At 39.1% G+C, this 21,024-nt stretch overlaps 1 protein-coding gene and 1 long non-coding RNA gene across 2 annotated transcripts in view; one reads left to right on the top strand and one right to left on the bottom strand.

Annotated features, from left to right (window-relative positions):
• The window catches only part of TOP1 (DNA topoisomerase I), an 86,310-nt gene that overhangs the window by 32,008 nt on the left and 33,278 nt on the right, over positions 1–21,024 (bottom strand). The window contains exons 4-8 of the mRNA XM_067708139.1: positions 10,273–10,396; positions 9,039–9,094; positions 5,872–5,967; positions 4,788–4,863; positions 1,452–1,564 (exon numbers count right to left, since the gene is read on the bottom strand). Of these exons, the coding sequence (XP_067564240.1) occupies positions 1,452–1,564; positions 4,788–4,863; positions 5,872–5,967; positions 9,039–9,094; positions 10,273–10,396 (465 nt within the window). The remainder of the gene's footprint in view (positions 1–1,451; positions 1,565–4,787; positions 4,864–5,871; positions 5,968–9,038; positions 9,095–10,272; positions 10,397–21,024) is intronic.
• Positions 1–21,024, top strand: part of LOC137207839 (uncharacterized) — a 94,683-nt gene that overhangs the window by 41,792 nt on the left and 31,867 nt on the right. The window lies entirely within an intron of this gene.

The following is a 21,024-nucleotide window of genomic DNA, read 5'->3' as shown; positions in this document are numbered from 1 at the left end:
ATTTCAAAGGAAAAAAATGAAATAAAAATGAGGAAAATAAAAACACATGTTCTTTAGTTTTCTGACCGACACCAGAAAGGCCCAGAGTTCCTTTGCTCTGTATTTTTCCTTTACACTTTCCTTTTTTAACCCCACATATGTCCACACCAACAATGCCGATTGCACAGCTGTGCTGAGCCTTTCTGCCACTGCAGCTCTGCTCCTCTCAGCCACCTCTCTGGACACTGATGTTTCCCCTTTGCTCAGAAGTACTGGTGAGATTACTGTTCTCTATTACAAAAGCCATAGAGTAAATGCATACCAATGGGTCTGGAACTCTACATACCAAACTACAAATAGTGGATACCTCAAAGCTAGAAAAGAAAAATGGGAATGGAAGAAAGAAGGAAAGGGAACAGTCATTTTTTTCTAACTCGTATACCTCTGAATCATTGGAATTTTTTCAACATAAACACAAATCATGTATAATATAGATGTAATGGCTAAATAATACAAAGTTTTAAGAACAGCCAGTATAAAAAATACAAGTTTATTTCAAAACTCTAAACATCTAGAAATAACCTGTTATTGCTAAACTGTCCTCCATTGAAGATTGTCTGAATCTTCACTCCCCACAGTGAAGAAGAATGCCTGTTTTTTTCTCATATTTACAACCCTAGATGTTTTGGTACTTACTAATCTTTCCTAATCTGTGACACATTAAACAAAAAGATGTTTCATTTATTATTTTTCTTTGCATCTTTCTTTGCTACTTGTGAGGTTCACCATATTTTAAGATGTTTGTTAATCATTTATCTTCTTTAATGAGTTGCCTTTTCCTCATTTTTCTATCAGACTATTCCTTTCATTAACTGTTTTAAAAGACCTTTTTTTTTCATATTAGGAATCTTAGCCCATTGTAGTACAAATATTTTCCTTTAGGATTTTTTTTTTTAATGGCATGAGTTTGTTGATTTGCCATATAGAAGATTTTAATTTTATCAAATTTATAAATATTTTCCTTATGGCTCTGCTTATATGTCTTGCTTCAAAAGGTCTTCGTTATTCTACAATTATAAAAATATTCACCCAGGTTTTCTTGTGGAGGTTTCTTTTTTTTAAACAAATAGGCAATTTCCCCAACAAGATTTATAGAACAATCCATCTTTTCCCCTCTCATTTTAAATGCAACTTTATTCATATGCTAAATTTCCATATATATATATATATATATAGGACTTCTATAGTTCAACAGGGTGGGACATAGTATTGAGATCCAATAGGGTAAGAGGTAGTTAATGTTCTCACTAGGTCCTGCAAAACTTATTTCAGAATGTTATTCCAGAGAGATTCTTTTAAGTACTTCCCTCCTCCCACAAATACCAAGCTATTCATTTTAATACTCAATATTCTTGTTTCATTAGGTTGTAGAATAAAAGAGCTAACATTTTAACCCAGTGCTGAAATATTACCATTTCCACTTTTGTTCCTCTTCTTTCTTCGGCTTCTTTTTCTTACTATCTGGCTCAGGAACTTTTTTATCTTTATCTTTATCCTTATTCTTGGGTTTTTTCAATTTACCATCCTACAAAGAAACATGGTGAGAAAGCACTTAAATAAGGACCAATTACACTTCTGGAAGTAGTTTTGGGGAGCCATTAGACAGAAAAACTGGAATCATGGAATATGAGAACTGGAGAAGTTCCTGAGTCCAATACTCTCAATTTGACAGACGAATAAAAATTTATTGGTACTTTTCTCTAAAGCGGTATTTCCTAAAACTCCCAGACACATTGATTACCTGAGAAAGTAGTTAAAAACATTCATTCTGTAGGAGAAAAGCCTGGGAAATTGTATTTTTTTAGCCTCAGTGGAGTTTGGGACAGAGTAATCCCAGTGTATTATCCTCACTTATTTTAAAATCTACTCATCTTTAAACCTCTTCTAATACCACCAAATAACAGGTACAGGAGACTTTTAATATATTAAATATACAATTTGAAAGGAAATTTCTGATTGAGCCTGGGGGGGAAATACTTTATTACTGCTATTTGCATACACAAAGTCATGAAGCAGTAAGCAAGCAAGTACTTGGGAAGCCCTACAACAATTACCAATTTCCATGATAGTATTTCTTTGAACTGTAACCCTAGATGAGCTGTCACAGTAGCACAGAAAAAGAACAAACATAAACAAGTATAATCCATCAATACAGGTGATAAATCTCAAAACACACACACACACACACACACACACATATCCAGACAAAAATGTGCTATTCAACAGGTGGGGGTCCTGCTTAACAGAATCTAAACTCTTCTGAAGAATATTTTCCTTTGTCCTAACTATTCAATATAATTTAAGTCTTTATTCAGCAAGTTTTATATAGCTATGAAAAATGGTTTTGAGTCATCTTAAAGTCAGTTTCAGAATGGCAGAACTTGAAAGAACTTTATAGTTTGGTTTGACCTCTTCCAGTTATAGTCAAGGAAACTCTGAAGCAGGTTTTGTCACTTGCTCAAGGTCAAAAAGCTGCTATTGACTATGATGAGAGCCCAAGTTTACCAGAAAAATAACAGAATGTGACTCATGGGAATGGCTGGAATATATAAACATTCTAGGACTACACATGATAGGATGGTAATCAGATAAACTCAGGGAAAGCAAATGGCCTCCAGTGTACAAAGAAGGGGAAAGGCTACAGTACTACACATAGTTTAAAATAGGAATGGAGAATATAAACGTGTAAGTATGTCTGGGAAGAGAAAATACTAGAGAATCTCATTAATTTAGATAATGTTTACTGTTTAGGCTGAAACACACCACAGGAAAAGGAAATGTTTTTCAGTTAAGACATTCTCTAAACAACTTCTGAACAGGCATGCAGATGGTTTCATCAGGAAACTACTGGCTACATCGTATGTTTTCAAGCCTCAGAATGGGATTATCAGTCACTAGGAGACTTCAGAACAATTCCCAGAAATGAAAAACACCATAGCCAGCAAGTGAGGTTTAATGACTGATCTTGCCATCTGGGGTCCCTACCACAATAAGACTGGGTATTAATTTAGTCTTTCAGCCTGCTTTTTTTTTCCCTCCCCTGTAGGGAGAGGGTTGCTAAGACAATTAAATAAATGAAGTCAACCATTCTTTCTCCCAGATGGTTTTAACAGTTATTACAAACCTCTGTGAAACCCAGAGAAAGGTATTATTTTACATAAATGCAACATAAGCATAAAGGCAATATAGAACGCATGGAGAGCTAAAGTTTTACATTTCTTTATTGACTGGTCTGTACTGGTAATCTACATGAAAGTGGAGTGACTATCATACTCACTACTCAACATTTCACTCTCGATTCCTTGAGTTGGCTCTTATACACTTGAGCTTCTGCCAAGAACAGGCTAGTTGTCAGAAAAGCTACAACTCCCTAAATGCAGGCCCTGATCATCTCTCTACGGCTCACCTACTCATTCATATTCTTAATATGATTTCATTAAAGACACTCCTTCTGCCTTCTTGTGGATTTGGAGGATCAGCAAAGTTCCACAGGAAGGAGGATAACATGGCAGCTAGTGTGCTGGCTCTGGAATCAAACCACATGGGATCAAATCCCGGCTTTACCACTTGGTATCTGTGTGGCTTCAGGCAAATGATTTAACCTCTCTGTACCTCAGTTTCTGCATGTGTAAAATGGAGATAATAGTAGCAATATTTATCTCTAAGGACTGTTGTAAGGATTAAATGAAATGATACCTATAAAGCGTGAAGAATAGTACCTGGTACACTGTAATCATCTAGTACATTTAATTTGAATTATTAATATTATTACTATTATGATAGATTACACTTTTAATATTCACTGCCCCTTACTATCACTATCTTTACTGACGATACTTCAAGCTATAGACTTTATACTTGTGAATCCATTTTGCCCAAGACAATGGCTAAACTCAAATGCAGCAAAGCTAATAACTTACTCAACCCCTTCTCTTAGGAGACTGCAAGATTAAGACCCCTGTGAATTTCTGACATCTTTTCTTGAATTACTCGCCCACAGTTTTTAGTCCAAGAAATAGTGTCAAAAGAAGGAACCATATTAGTATATGTTAAATCTACCACAAGCATCAAATAGAACCCTTAGGAAAGTACCTGAATTGAAACTGAGATTTTAAGGAAGGTTATAAGCTAGGAGAGAAAGAAAAGAGGAAGAGTATATGTGTTCCAGACAGAGGGAACAGCATGTGTTACATAAAGCCCTGAAGCACAAAAGAATCTGGTGTGGAAAGAAGCAAAGGAGGTCTGTGAGGCTGGAACAAGGTAAATTAGAGAAGAGGCACAAGATGCAGGGGCCAGATCGGAAGAAGCTGTAAAGAGCTTGGATTTAATCCTGTATCCAAGGGACACCCATTTAAAGGACTTTAAATAGGGAGAGTTACCCAAAATGAGTGACGAGCAAGCTTTGTTAGATATAAGAAAGCACTAGAAAACATTCCTAGGGAAAACTCTTCTGGGTTGTAAGCCAAAGTATGATTTATTGCTAATACTTCCCCTGTATGTATGAAGAGAGCACAGTTTCTCCAAGAACATGTCAGTTGGCAGCATAGCTATGGGTAGACACCCAGGAAGGCTGAGATCTTAAAACTAACAGTGCCGCAGCCACTGTAACACACTTAAGAGTTTTTCCCAGTGTTTCCTCTACAACAGAGCAATAAATTCCTCAAACCCATTTGGCCTTCAAAAGTTATTTTATGGAAAACTCCCTATTCCAAACTCAAGCCCCAAAGGGCCTAAGTCTCTTTACTAACCTCTTCTTCCTCTAGTTTTCGTTTCTTCTCTTTCTTGGTATCTTCTGTTTTAATTTTCTTAGGTTTATAATCAGCACTAGAAAGGGGAACATGAATACGCAGTTAACACAATTGTGACTCAGTAGTTCTCACCAATAGGATTAGGACCTCCAAACTCTTCTTGGCGGCCTCCAAGGCAGGCGTGGCTGCTATTACTCTTGGCTGGGCATTCTACAGTCAAGAACAGGAATGGAGAAAGTAAAGGCGGCCAGACCAAGGACCAATAGTTATAGTCCTCTATAGAACAAAACAAACAACTTTATACTACACGCAGGCCTGGAAGGGAAGTGGAGCAGAGGAATACATACAAACATAGACAACACTAGAAGGTAGAAATCTGGGAAGCACACACACAGGGCAACAATAGCTACCACAAAGTAGTAACTGGAAAAGAAAGGGGAGGAAAGAAATTCTCCATGAATTCTGAATATATACAAATGAGCTCATTAAGTATTTCCCTCCTCCCTTTCCATCCATCTTCTACCATAAATCCTTTGTAGATTCCCAAAACATAATAAACTCTGCAAGATTGAAAATAATGAACAGGATTTAACCGCAATGACTGAACCTGAGAAAGAGGTACATATAAGTCTCAAATAACCGTTTTAAGTAAGAGCAATTTTATTACTTCTATACATGGAAACTTCACTCAAAAGGTACGAACAGGCACAGATCCTAGGAAAAACTGCTTCAGCAATGAAAACTTATCTGTGGTAGGTGATGATAAACTTAAAGTAACTTAAATAATTTAAATATTCTTTGTGAATTCTGGATTATTTGAAATTCCAACAATAAATATGCATTACCTTTTTAATACGAAAAAACGTAAGAAAAGTGTAAATATATATACTCCATTTAAGCCTCAGGCACACTACTTATTTATTTAAGAAACGCTATTTCTCATAATTCAAAGAGAAATCAGTCACCCAGTCTATTAATCACAAATTCCTAATGAGTAAAAGTCAACTAATGCAGTTGTTCTGTGTATTATTGTCTAAACGACTCCTTTTTGTTAAAAAAAATTAAATTAATAAGAAATACTCACTCATCCTCGTCTCGAGGTCTCTTTAATGGCTTTATATCCTCTCTAGGAGGAGCAAAATAGCCATCATCTTCAGGTTCATCTTTAATCAATGGTGGACTAAAGAGAAAAAAATTGCTAGTTAATGAGCGGTGGAACATCTACATTATATCAAGTAATGCAAAGTAGCGGGAGGTAGCTAGTGGAAGGATAACAACATACATGTGTACACATTAAAAGGTTTTCCATGAGTACTTTTTCTCACTTAATTCTCACTACAACCCTGTGAGGTAGACAGTATTGATCTCAATTACAGATGAAGAGGCGATATCAAGGTTCGGGATCCGGACTCCTTATTCTCAGGATTCTTTCCACTACATCTTAGCTATCTGTGCCAACGGAACCCACACCACAACAGGAACAAACCTAAGTTGTTTCCTCCCCTTATTTGAGGGGTCTGTGTATCTGATCCCTCAAGTGATGTGAACTGATTATTCTAGTGCTCCAAAAGCTAAAATATAGCTTTCACAAAAAAAGGAATAAAAATGTATTCCCCAAACTTGAGGCCCAAAACAAACTGAAGTCATTCTAAGCCAAATCTATTCACTGTTCAACTTCCTCCTTTGGTTTACTTACTTTATACACAGAAGAGTACCTTGTCCTATTTTTGTTAAGATTCTGCCTTCTGAATATAAAAAGATGATTCTGTTAGATGACTATCTTGAACCAAAAAGAGGAAGGAACAAGTTAAAAAACCAATGGGATCCGACTTCCCTTGGTGGCGCAGTGGTTAAGAATCCGCCTGCCATATATGCATGGGACACAGGTTTGAGCCCTGGTCCGGGAAGATCCCACATGCTACGGAGCAACTAAGCAACTAAGTAGCCTCACAACTACTGAGCCTGTGCTCTAGAGCCCAGGAGCCACAACTACTGAGCCCACGTGCCACAACTACTGAGGCCCGCGTGCCTAGAGCCCGTGCTCTGCAACAAGAGAAGCCACCGCAATGAGAAGCCCGTGCACTGCAACCAAGAGTAGCCCCCACTCACTGCAACTAGGGAAAGCCCGCATGCAGCAATGAAGACCCAACACAACCATAAATAAATGAGTGACTGAGTGAATGAATGAATGAATAAATAAATACATTTAAAAAAAAAAAAACAACCAATGGGACCAGCAATCACCACAGCCTGGGATATTCCCTGGCCTGGCACATCTTGTTGGAACTGCACTGCTCACAGCCAGAGGCATCTACAAAGCTAACTAACTCGGCACAGGGAATGGCCTCCAGACACAAAGCCACTCATCTCTAGGGGGGCCAAGGGATAAGCATCCAGATTTAGCTGCCAAAGAAAGGATATTCACAGGGTTTCAATGCTGTCCCCCCACTCCCGCCCCCACCCCAAGCATACTGGATCCCCTTGCTTGCAAATGAATTTGAATGTTTAAACAGATTAGCTTTCTTTCCTTATTTATGCACACTCCCCAAATGCTGACCTCTATAGCTGTTTCTCCCCACGACGGAAACCACTGACACAGCCCCAAGTGTCCAAAATCTCCAAAAGCTTTGCACCAGAAAGAAAGAAATGCTGCCATTTACCCAACTAGTTAAGTAAATGCTAGATCCTAGTACTGTCATGAGTGAAGTTAAAAACACTTGGGAAGAGCTTCCCTGGTGGCGCAGTGGTTAAGAGTCCGCCTGCTGATGCAGGGGACATGGGTTCGTGTGCCCCAGTCCGGGAAGATCCCACATGCCGCGGAGCGGCTGCGCCTGTGAGCCATGGCCGCTGAGCCTGCGCGCCCGGAGCCTGTGCTCCGCAACAGGAGAGGCCACAGCAGTGAGAGGCCCGCGTACCGCAAAAAAAAAAAAACAAAAAAAAAAAAAACAAAAAAAACTTGGGAAGGGTTACTAGGCCTGAAGAAAGAATTTTTAAAACAATTACCAGAAAACTGTTCCATCCAGTGAAGCATGTGGATTCTCTACCACGATACAGATGCAAGCTAGAGAGCAGTCCAGCAAAGTGAACACAGAGACCACTGCCTCGAAGGGTGTGCTTCTGACCGTCTAGCCCAGAAAGTCTGAAACTGAACCAGGACTACACACCAAGTCCAGAGAGTCTAATCATATCTTAGTTTAATAAAAGTTCAAGGCAGTCTCCTGGCAGAAAATAGTTGCCCTGTGTTCAGTCACTGTTATCTAAGAAATCAGAATGCCCAGCTTACAGCTCTAATGCTTCTTGAATTTTACTATTCTGCATTCCTAGAACAGTTACAGAACATGCCTGAAGAGGGCACTTGCTTCTCCCTGGTCTAAGGGACCCAGAGTAAATGGAACAATTTTCAAAAATGTTCTCAAACGAAACTGAAAGTTCAAAGTTTCAAGGAAGCAAAACTGTCAAAACACTTTGCCCTGGACAGTAATGCAAATACTCCCCACAACTCCTTGTAAATGCATCCTGCCATTTAGTGGAGCAGGTGAGAATATATGATCATATAAGTTCTGGGTTTTTTTAAACCAGAGGAGACATTCAGGCTTATTTTAGGGAGTTGAGGCTGATGAGGAAAACAGAATCAAAATGGCCCCAAAAAGTAAAGGAAAAGTGACCTCTAGATTGTGCGTATTTTCCTTTCCTTCTGGAAAAGAGATAAAATATTTCTACTCAAATCTACACCTGTCCCTAAAATGCAAATCAAGTTAGTTTCCAAATATGAGCCTCAGCATAGGGGCAATTCAGAGTAGGGGTTCAGAGTAGGGGTTTTCCAGGAAACTCCAAAATTACTACTAAGTACAGAGTTTCTTTTGGGGGTGATGAAGATGTTCTGAAATTAGATAGGGATAATGGGGAGGTTATATAACCTTGTGAAATACTAAAAACCAATAAACTGTATACTTTAAAAGGGTATATTTTATGGAATTGTTAAATTATATCTCAATTTAAAAAAGCTTCTTTCTGTCAACCTTCTCCACTCAAAACAGCCTTCTAGAAAATGTGCTGGTCAGTCTCACTAAATGGCACGCTAGAAATGCTCACATTGGCTTAGACCAAGTCCTTTCACTGCCAACTTCCTCGAAAACCTGGAGATGGCCCGTCAGTGCATTTCAGGTAAGATCAGACAACACTGTAACGTGGGCAGCTGGCCTACTGGATGCACACGGAGAAAGAGAAGCCAAGGCAGCAGAGGAATCTTACCTAGAAAAGCCATTTTCCTTCTCCTTTTTTATTTTTACATCCCCAGAGGCTCTAATCTGAAAGGTAAAACAACAGTAACTGATTAGTACCTTAAAAGGACTAAACTTGAAGAAGCCTCTACTTACTTGAGATGATCTGGCCTCCACTCTTGGGGCATCTTGATCCCAGACTGACTCTTCTTGTTAGCAAAACTAAACAGGTGGACCAAAGGTCTTGACACTTTTCTAAGACTCCTTTTTAACAATTCTTCAGATGAACTGTCCAATTTACTGAGAAATGTTTCCCTTCAAAATGGTGGCTTTTTACCTTTAAATGATGGTAGGTCCCTCTCCCTCAATAAATATACTCCACCTCTCAAGGATTTGCCCTTGGCAGTACAGACAGGAAATAAAAAACCAAACCAAAACAAAAAAGAGTACTTTATTTCCTATCTTCTCTGATTTAGGCAAAGTATATTTACTTTTGCCCTCCTTCAACTTTCCAGACATTGCAAAAATCTTCACACATACACTCAGAGGAACGTGCGCGCACACACACACACACACACACACACACACACACACACACACACACACACCGGTACCAATGGAAGAATACAAAAAATAGCTCAGTGGCTGTCTCCAGAAAGGGAAACATAGACGACAATGATTTGAGGGTAAAAGGGAGATGTATTTCTCACTATTATTCTCTATTTCATATTGTCTGAATTTAGCAAGTCCATCCAGCATTACCTTTTCAGAAACTAATATAAAAACTTTTTTTAAAAAGTCTATGCACAGTACTACTACTTATTCACAGCCAGATGTGCATGTCACATGTACCACCTTCTTCAGCCCAGGTGGAAAAAAAACAGATTTTACCAGCAATGAGCTCATTAGTTTACAAGCATCCCACAAAGTTTGTTCTACAGAGATTTGGCTAGCAGAATTAATTCTCCCCATGAAAGAAAACTGACTTTCCCAGAAACCCTACATCCCTCAATTTATCCATTTGCCATATAAAGTAAGGTAATGATATGGATAGGTTTGGTGCGTGAAATACAGTGGTAAAGGGCTTTGGTTTTTATAGTTTAAGACTCTGCTTGGCTCTGATGTCTCCTGACACAGACCTTTTTCACTCAAAGGCCAGGGAATCTTACTAGTCAATGAAGGTACTTTCAATACCTGCTTTTACAGGTAAACAAAATGAAAAGTACATCCCACACCTCTTCATTCCCCACTGGAAAGTTCTGTACCTTTTCCTCCTTTCGTTTTTCCTTGTCTCTGTCTTTGTGTTTGTCTTTATGCTTCTCTGAACTTCCATCTTTGTGTTTGGTTTTCTCCTTCTCTTTGTGTTTCTTTTCAGAATCTTTATGTTCACTGTGAAAAATAAGACACAAACAGTTAGCAGAGTAGGGACAAACAGAGTAGGGACCACAGGGTTCATATCACAAGATTAACTCACAAGATACCCTGAGATAACATGAACCATGGAAACTTACAATGCTTTAAATAAATAGTCCTGACAGAAGGTTCAAGTAGAGGCTCTTGGCTACATCAGACTTTCTTTACCTTGCTTAATGTTTTAATTTTTTCGAAGAAGCAAAGGAATCAAATAGAAAAAACATAGTCATTCTAAACGTAACAGGACATTTTTTTAAGTTACTAAGACTATACAGCAAACCCACTGTATTTCTACAACATTCTACCAGCAGAAAACTATAATGAAAGCTCCAACTTGAGCTCTCACATCTCATGTGAGGAGGTAAAAACAGTTCACCAAAAATCATTTGGTGGCTTAGTGCCAGATGTGAGACATATCACAAATGTAGCCACGCCAGGGCTTTGTGCAGTAGCAGCCCAACACAGTCAGTGTTTCCTGCCAGCTTAGGAAAAGCTAGTCACTTCTAGCTTTTCTAGCTAGGGCTTATAAATCCTGCTTGGTTCTTTCCTCAGAATAAGAAAAGATCCATCTAAAAGCAAGGGCATTTCCTGTGCTAAACATTTAAAGCCTTGCTTTTAAAGGGGTTTGTGGGCACAGTGGTAGCACTATAAAAAGGTGCCGCTTCTCTGGAAAACAAAATATGACATTACAAAACAAGAGCCATTAAAGTGTTCATATCCTGGGTCTAGCTCCTGGAGATTTCTCTCTCGGTAAAACATTACAGAGAGATGTTCATTTTGATGCCTCCCATAACAAAAAACAAACAAGAACAAATAAACAAACAAAAAAGCACCAAGAAACCAGATACAGCCTTGGTAAATACCAAGAGGGAGATACTGTGATATATCAAAGGTATGCATCACAGTTATCATTATCATTATGTAGCTGTTATGCTATAATTTGTGAGTCCTACAAATATACATGGAAAATATTTATGACACAAATGGAAAAAAGGAATATATAAAATGACTGCAGTTATATAAAAACATGCATGTAGACAAAGACTAAAGAGCAAAAATCACAAGCTGTATTTTAAGGTGAACACTGGATGACTATTTTCTTCAGTATACTGGGCAGGAGGTTTAGGAACCTTGCTCACCTCAGCAGCCAATATATTCCACAAGTTAACAAAAGAGAGCATGAATTCAAGTGCTATGAGTTGGGGGTCACCCCAGACACAGGACAGCTGACAGCAACCCCAGCTGACAGGGACAGTCAAACCTATAGGCAGCATCGGCTCTTGCCTTTCCCACCATAGACTGTATTTCCTATCTCACATTTACCACCTTCAACCCAGGAGAAAAAAACAGATTTTACCAGCAATGAGCTCATTAGGTTACAACCATCCCACGAAGTTTGTTCTAAAGAGATTTGGCTAGCATACTCAGTTACATCAAAGGCCAAAAAGGGAGAAACAAATGATGGCGACCAGTTAGGTGAGAGCCCCAGAATGTGGATCAGGAGAGCATCGCTATCACTCACATCTCTGGGCACAAAAGGAGCCCCAACTAAGGAGTTTGGATAATAAATCAGCAGAAACTATGAATCCAGCCAGGAGGGCAGGGGGACTAGTATGAACAGGACTACAGATTTAGGGAAGACCCAGAACTACCACAGATGGAAAATAAAGCAATGTCCACTTTCCTTGGTTGATGTACTCCTCCCTCTATGTTGTTCTCATTACGTTGTTATTTAGATGTGCCACACACTGAAAAATAACAAATTTCTATATGAGCACACTTTTCAACTCTAGTATGCTTGGAAGCACATGATGGTCAATTTTTCCCACCATGCTTTTTATTCTCAGCATTATTATGATGTCAGTCTCTACTCAATGTGCTCTCTCTCATAATGTTTTTACCAAAACGCAATGTTTTATAAACAAATTTATCCTTTATTTTGTACAAAATGTCTCCCGATTACAATAACACTCTTACTTCCAGTTCTCATTAATTCTTCCAGCTTTAGAATGGTGAAAAGGCAAAGTTGCCAAGATTGCAATTGATTCTTTAGGAGTTTACATATGTGAAATCATAGGCCCATGGTTTTGATACTACCAGCAAAATGTCTGAGCTTACTATTCTATATACAAGCACTGAAGTTTCAGTTTTTGTTTTGTTTTAAACATTAACTGTAAGAGGAATTAATGGTCATCTACAGAAGTTTCTGCCTAAAAGCAAAAAATGTGGAAAATTACATCCATAATATTAATGGGTGGATATATACATCCCTCCCTAGACTAAGAAAAAAGAAAAATCTAAGCAAGCATTGTGCTGCTCAGCGCTTTCACATACATTATTTCATTCAGTCCTCACAACACCCGTGTGAAGTAGGCTCTATCATCCCCTTAGACTGATTTAGAAACACAGGAGCCAGTGGTTCAAAGTCTATTCAAAGTTACAACGTTAGAAAGAAGGGCAGTTGGGATTTAAACTGAGTATTTCCATCTCCAAGTTCAGAGCACTTTCCACTAAATCAATATCATTACAATTCCATGAAGTCGATACGTACCACATAAGGGTAGCCTGGTGTTGTTAGAGACAAATGCATGTCCAGTCTGAGATTTGATGTATAAGATCAAAACTTTATTCTACCATCAGTGGAAACTTTCTAGAATAGAGATCTAGGATATCTGAAATGATAAAACCCTTGGGACAGCTACTTCTCATTTTGTCTTCCCATGAAACTCTAAATGGCTGACTTAGGAATGCTCTATATTCCTTATTCCTTTATGCTCCACCTCCACGCCTCCCCCACCCCCACCCCCCTTGTTCTCTTTCTCAATGAAAGCAATTCTTAGAACATTAGTCTGTTTCACTAGAAAACTGGCTCTCTGGCCTTCTGGCAATCACAGCATGGGCACCGTAAGTATACACATAGGCCTCCAGTTTTCTGCTTTGCTATTCATTACCACACCAAACAGAGATCAGGGAAAAGAAGTCAACAAATGACATGGCGATGAGATAGTACCCAGGCCACCCCAGGAAAGTGAAAAAAGTCAGTACTTCCTCTGCCTGCTAACCAGAGGGAAATCTATTCAGGAAATTCAAAGTTCCTGCTAGAGTAGTAACCCCTTTGTAGGTCATAATTAATCACAAAGACCAAAATGAGATGAAACTATCAACTTGACTTTCCAAAGGCAACTCACTCTCCTCTATTCCCAACTGTTTAGATATAAGAGAACAAGTTTAGATTTTTAGACTAAGTGAGTTCCGGTGATTCAGGGTTAAGGAACATCTTGTGGTACAACGCATTCCATTGGGGACTATTAGAAATATGGGTTTATGAAGCCCTATTAAGTCTCTTGGACACAATGCTAACATCGTATCTACGTATCAGGTGCTGTTCCTGTCCCTGCCTCCAGAAATAGACAGCAGAGCACTGGGGGTCCTACCCCTCATCCATAACCCCACACCGACAGAAGTGCCGCCAAAGAGCGAGCCTCAGTGGTAGTCTTTCCTAGGAATCTACCTGAAGTAAGTAGCAGATGCACTTGGGGGTCAAAGTCCTATCATACAGAAGCATGTCTAAGGCTGTGCCATGGAAGTCAGAAGCAGAATTTGGCCAGTGGTAGAAAATGCAGCCAATCTGGATCAGTTAGGCTGACTCATCACCATTCAGGATTTCCTAACATGTACCTCTTTTTCCAAGACTTAAAATTGGCTTGACTTTCACACTGGCTTAAAGGGCAGCACCTTTCCACTTATGATAGTGAGATGATGGAAATTCTGTCCAGTGCAGAAGAGGAGTTCATATGCTGACTACCTGTTTTAACAGACATTACCCAGGGCTTCCCTGGTGGCGCAGTGGTTAAGAATCTGCCTGCCAATGCAAGGGACACGGGTTCGAGCCCTGGCCTGGGAAGATCCCACATGCCTCGGAGCAACTAACCCTGTGCGCCACAACTACTGAGCCTGAGCTCTAGAGCCCGCAAGCCACAACTACTGAGCCCATGTGCCACAACTACTGAAGCCTGCGTGCCTAGAACCCGTGGCTCTGCAACAAGAGAAGCCACCGCAGTGAGAAGCCCACGCACCGCAATGAAGAGTAGCCCCCGCTCACCGCAACTAAAGAAAGCCCGCCCACAGCAACAAAGACCCAACACAGGCAAAAGTAAATAAATAAATAAATTTATTTATTTAAAAGAAAAAAAAAGAGACATTACCCATGTCTTTATACTGATCCTGCTACTTTTCCATACACAATAGACACAATATGTAAAAGTCACAAAATGGGTTTTAAATATAACTGAGCACTACAATACTGGCCAGTTTGGGGCAGCAGTACAGGTGACTGTAATACTGAAGAAACTTCAGTGGGGCTAAATAAGAAAAATAAACTAGAAGAAAAGCTTAATAATGACCACAGTAAGGAAACCCAAAGATCTGAAGAACAAATACATTTTAAGAATGAGTTTAGTCTGGGGTACACTGAAGGCCAAAATACAGACAGTAGCTGGCATTCCTAGAACCTCTGAAATGGTCATACTCTTGGATTAAATATGAATTTCATCATCAGGAACTCACAGAGAAAACATCCAATTACTGGCTACACACAGAAGCTGACTCCTTGGCTCGGGGCTCATCTCTGTCTGGGGAAAAGATCTACCTAACATCAGAGCCTAGACAAGCAAAGGTCAATGCCAAACAGAGTAAATGGGAAGATCAAAGTCACCTCTCGAGTAAGACTCTTGTTGGACCTGAGCAGACAAAAGAGAGGGATGACCAGGGTTCCCCTAGGCACTTAGGAAGAAGAATGGGAGAGAGGGTGGAAGTAGGGGGATGGCAGTAGGAAGCCAAGAGTGAAAATATTTTCTTTCTGCAAGAAGGCATTTGCTGCCTCTTTAGGAAAAAACCCTGTGTCTGATATTCTAGGAAGCTAGGATGTTGGCTATGGGAAACCATTTAAATTTGTTAAAGAAAACTAAAACAATGGTCTGTCCTCTATCAGCAATAAAAATATTTAACAGATACTTAAACAGTACTAAGTGCCAGGCACTCTTCTAAGCAATTTAATCCCCATTACAAAACTGAGGTAAGTATTTTCATTTTACAGATATGGAAACTGAGACACGGGAAGATTCAGTAACTTGCCCAAGGAAATACATCTAACGAACAATAACTAGGACTTAAACTCAGACAGTCATGCATTTGACCACTCTGGTGCCTTACTCCCCAAACAAAGCGAAAACGAAACACTGCTAAGAGAAGAAGAAGCCTCTTTATCTTCTGCGAATAGGACCTAGCCACTAATGGCTAAGAGAACAAACTCATTCCAGCAATCTGCCCACTTCCTCAAGGCAGCAGACCCCTGCAGGCTGCAGCCAATGGAGTCACAGGGGATTCCTATGGGAGAGCCTAGAAAGATTCCAAGCTGTGAAAGGAGGAAACCCTTCAAAGGAAAGCAGACAATTAGAGCTTAAATAATGTTTGTTCAATTAAACATTCTAGGAGGTAAATTCAAAAGTTGCCTCTTGAAAAAATGCAGCAGCTAGTTTCTGAAAGGCTCTGAGAAATGAAGATTTCTCAATGCTCATCCACCATTAATAGGTTACTAAACAAAATCCCAAGAATTATTAAAACTTGGGAGTTGAGTGGAATCTTAGAAATTATTTAATCCTTTGTTTGCAGGCCAGAGCAGATAAAGGGATGTGCCCAAAGATGCCAAAGCCGATACACATTCTGAACTCCCATTCCTCCCCTAAGTTCTTTATCTCTACCAATAGGGTAAACAGTCACACAGTTATCCAAGCTAGGAATCCTTTTTCTTAGACCCCCTCATGCCACTTGTGGCTAAGTCCTATATTTCCCTTTCTCAACTATTTTCAAAGGCTTCTTGCTCCTTTAGAATCAAGTCCCAGCTTCTCAAAATAGCATTTAATAGTTCTGCCTCAAGCAACTTTTTGGAGCCCTCATTTTCTAACCCATCCTGTTAACCCAGGCATCCACCTAACTGGATTCTTCTCAGAGCAAAGTACATTACAATGCTTCCATATTTTGTTTATGCTTTTCTCGCTGTCTGGAATGTCACTCTTTCTAGCCATCACCTTCCCTTGACAAGATCTTAACCATCTTTCCATGGCTAGCTCAAATACCTTTCCACCATGAAATCTTAAAAAAAAAAAAAAAAAAAAAGACTGTAGGTCATTATAATAGGGCTAGATATCAATGAAAACCAGGGCACCAAAATAGAAGTTATCCATAAGTAACTACTAAATTAGATTCAACTACCAAAATCAACAGCTTCAATTTATCTGAATGATATTCTACCAGGCTTTGTGGTAATCATAATAATCTCAATTACTGAGTATGTTACAGTTTCCAAAGAGCTTTTATCTGCATAATTACATTGAATTCTCCCACAACACACTTGAAAGCTTGACCAGGCTAGTATTGCTATCAACACTCAACCAAAATGGGAAAAGACCCAGAAGTTAAGCGGCTTGGATGAGGACACACAGCTAGTAAATGATAGAACCTAGCTTCTCCACTTCTATTTTAGTGTGCTTTCCACTACATCACATTGACTCCCATGTGAATGGTGGTGGTACTCAGTTTTCTCATTTCTAAACTACCCAATCTTCTCTATTTACCTATGTTAACTGTCCATTTCCCCCAGACAGGGTGATATAGGGACATGTAGGTAAATGGAGGGCTTCAGCAACAGCTCACAAAAAAAGCAGTAAACAATCTTTTAAATGTGATTACTTTCAGAAAAACTGCCCCTAATCTGAGAACCAGCTGCTTAATTCCAGTGCATTTCCCTACGAGCCTATGTTCTCTCAACTCTAATTCAGGTAGGATTTGGAACTGAAGGGAAAGCAGAAACCAAAAGCATCCTTATTCTCACACTGACTGTATAAATTAGCACTGCCAATGTGGCTGGAAAAGCACTTCCCTTACTATTTCACAGTAGTTCTATCTTCCCTGGCCTTCCACAAAATTGTCACTCCACCCTGAGTGTCAGGTTTAAAAATGACAAGAGATGCACACAGTCAAAAGCTAGCAGGAGAAATCTTATGTTTCACATGTGACAGTCCTTTGTTTTCTAAAATCAAGCCTCCCCCCGCCGCAATTGCTTTTAATTATGTTGTATATATAAGAGGTCTAGTATTAAAGATAATTTATGCTAAGAATGCAACCTTTCAAGAGAAGTATCTGGTGAGATCCTACAAGTCCAGTGATTCCTTAGCATCTGGTTAAGAGTATTCCTTTTATTTCTTTAGAGAGGATTTATATATTGCTTTAAAGGACCTCAAGTGCTAAATATCAATGCTAATGGAAAGAAGCAGTATCAGAGACAAATAACAGAAGAAATTATTTTTATTTGACTTTGGTAGAAACTTCCTGTGATGTTATAGGCCAGAGAGTCAGAGATGGGGTTTTCACAGGGTCAGAATTTAATGAGATTAATACTACTAATGCCAAAAACTTTAGGGATTTGTGGCCCAAAGAAAGAGGCAGCGCCTGAAATGATCTGGCATTTTAAAACCTAAGCTGCCGACAATATGCATATGAGAAAGAGATGCTTGTATTTAAACACAGATAGTTTAGCAACACAACGAACCTTTCTTAGGGAGGGAGATTGTTTTGTTATGTTTTGTTTTTTACTGGAAGGAATAATGTAGTGGGGGAAAAATCATACTAGGACTCAGAAGCCCTGGTCTCTTATCCTCGCTCTGCTACCACCCTGCCATGTGACTTTGGGCATGTCACCTCAGACTCATGTCCACACAAAAAAGAGATGAGGTGGAATGATCTTTAACACCTCTTTCCCTATTTTGCACCTTGAATTAGAATAATAAAAGGAGAAAGCATATGAATAAGATGGGATCTCCTAAGAGGTAGGTCTAAATCCCATTCTAGCTCTCAAAAGGCTTGTTTCCCATCCTCTGACACTCCAAATATGCAGTACATATTACTATGCAGAACAAAGAGGCCTCCTGGATTTGGGTCCTAAGTGTAGCCTAATGAAAAATGACTGATGCTAATATCTAGCAGAGAAGGAGGGAATATAGAAACATTACTGTAGAACTTGTTTCCTCATACAGATAGCCACAAAATTAGGCAGGGTTGATGATCAAGGTGTTAAAGTGAAGCATTTTGGAACAGAACATACTACATCTTAATTATTCTGGGCTTCAGAGGTGATTAAACAATCCTCAAGGTTTCCTTAATGTGCTAAGAAGAAAAATGAAGAAACCCAAAACTACCGTTAAGATCAGAAGTCACTTAAAAAGGAACACAGTGTACAGGATTTTACTGGACCATAACCAACACACTTGCTTTGTTGCAAAGAGGTAGTGTGTCAGGAGAGGTCAAAACAGGAAGCATTTAAAAGTCTGCTTACAACACATCATCTGGTTAAACTGTCTTAAACTTACTCACATGTGAATTAGAGATCCAGGGCTAGATTTAGTCATATATAAACAGAAACTCAGAGCAGGTCCTTCCAATGCCTTTTGGCAAACAGGCTACTGTTTTCTCAAGTATTCTGATTAGAAATGAAGAAAATATTAAAAGGCACAAAATTGCATAGAACAAATTCCTGATTGCCTATGCTATAATCTTGGAAAAGCATGCTTTTAATAGATGTACAAAATATTATCTCCTCACATCTGTAGAGCAGATCACAGTTAAAGAGCTTTCATACTTATTGACTCCCAGGGTCCCTTCTGAAGCATGTATTAATATGGGGAAACTAAGGAAGACGAGAAAGCTCAGTTGAGGAAGGTTAGATAACCTAGTCAAGATCTCATGAGACCTAAGTGGATAGACCAGACCAGAGGCCTTCTCCTAGATACAGGCAAGAAACCATTGTGGACTCTTCAAGAAAAATGATGCCAAAATTACATCCTTTATTTTTAAAAAGGAGATTCTGGCAAAACAGGAGAGGGCCAAATTTATATCCCAAAGTCTTTTATGCCACTTCTACCTAATCTTTTCTCCCATCACAATTGCAAATTATGGTTGGTGAAGTAAGATGTATCAGAGAGTAAGAGATCCATTTTTAAAAGCTTATGGTTTACACGGATCAAACCCACACCCCCTGCAGTGGAAGCCTGGAGTCTTAACCACTGGACCACCAGGGAAGTCCCTGTTTTTCTTTAATTAACAATAATCTTTTGACCTTCCTACAACCTGGTTTCTTGCAAAAACTCCTATGTATCCTGGCTCCTCCCTTACCTCTTCAGGGCAGTCCCTCAGAGTCATCTGAGAGGCTGTCTTCTAGGCTTAAGTCCTCAGCAAGTCCGTCAAATAAAACGTAATTCTCAACTTAAAAAAAAAAAAAAAAGCTTATGGTTTAAATAATAACTTCTATCTTTTTAAAGTCTTTTTGGACAGATTTCAGGTAACATGAAAATTAGTTTTTCTTCATCTGATCTATAAGCATTTTCCTCAGATGATGAAGTTCTTTCTTCATGGTCAAGACTATCTCACATTTTTTGGCACTTCACATCAACTAGCATATCATAAACATGGCAAGCAAGATAATTCTTGTTTGACATGATCAGCAATTCTACTCCTAAGTATACACACAAAAGAACTGAAAGCAGGGACTCAAACAGACACTTGTACACCCATGTTCTTAGCAGCATTATTCACAATAGCCAACAGATAGAAACAACCCCAAGTATCCATCAACAGATGAATGAATTTTTTAAAATGTGGTAGACATACAACGAAATATTAGTCAACTATAAAAAGGAATGGAATTCTGTTATTTGACAAAATGGATGAACCTTGAAAACATTATGCTAAGAAAAATAAGCCAGACACAAAAATGACAAATATTTTATGATTCCACTTACATGAGGTAGCTAGAGTGGAAAAATTCACAGAGATAGAAAATAGAAGTTGCTAATGGATGGGGGGAAGGGGGGATGAGGAGGTATTATTTAAGAGGTTCAGAGATTATTTGGGATGATGATAAAGTTCTGAAGATGGATACTGGGGATGGTTGCACAATATGGTGAATGTACTTAATGCCACTTCAAAATGGCAAACTTTATGTTATGCATATTTCACCACACACACACACACACACACACACACACACACACACACACAAAGGTATTTGAAATGTGGGATGGCCAAAGGGAACCATCCTATAGAATTGAGAATATATGAAAAGGAGAGAGAAGATGGTAACTGGTGTAACCATAGGTCAACCACTCATTGATTCAATAAACATACACTACTAAGTACCACCTATCTGCCAGGTACTATACTAAGCCTTGAGGATGTAAAATGAATACAACAGACTCCAACATTGTTCCCAGGGACCTCAAGAGTCTAATAGGGCACACAGAAAAGTAAAGAGACAATTACAACAACACCACAACTGGTAATTACTGTGATAGGGATATATTCAAGGTGCGAGGGAACTCATAAAAATTTAATATGAGGGTGGAGGGCATAAAGGATACCTGAAAGAAGTAAACTCTATGCTGCAACTAAAAGAATGTTCTTAAGAGGGCAACAGAGTATTCCAGAATCAGTAACAGCATATTTTAAAACCTAGAGTACTCAGAAGACACACTGTGTTTGGGGAACTGAAAAGA

Source organism: Pseudorca crassidens, chromosome 15 (genome assembly GCF_039906515.1).
Source record: "Pseudorca crassidens isolate mPseCra1 chromosome 15, mPseCra1.hap1, whole genome shotgun sequence".
Classification (NCBI taxonomy): Eukaryota; Metazoa; Chordata; class Mammalia; order Artiodactyla; family Delphinidae; genus Pseudorca; species Pseudorca crassidens.
This window is presented reverse-complemented; position numbering and strand designations above follow the sequence as displayed.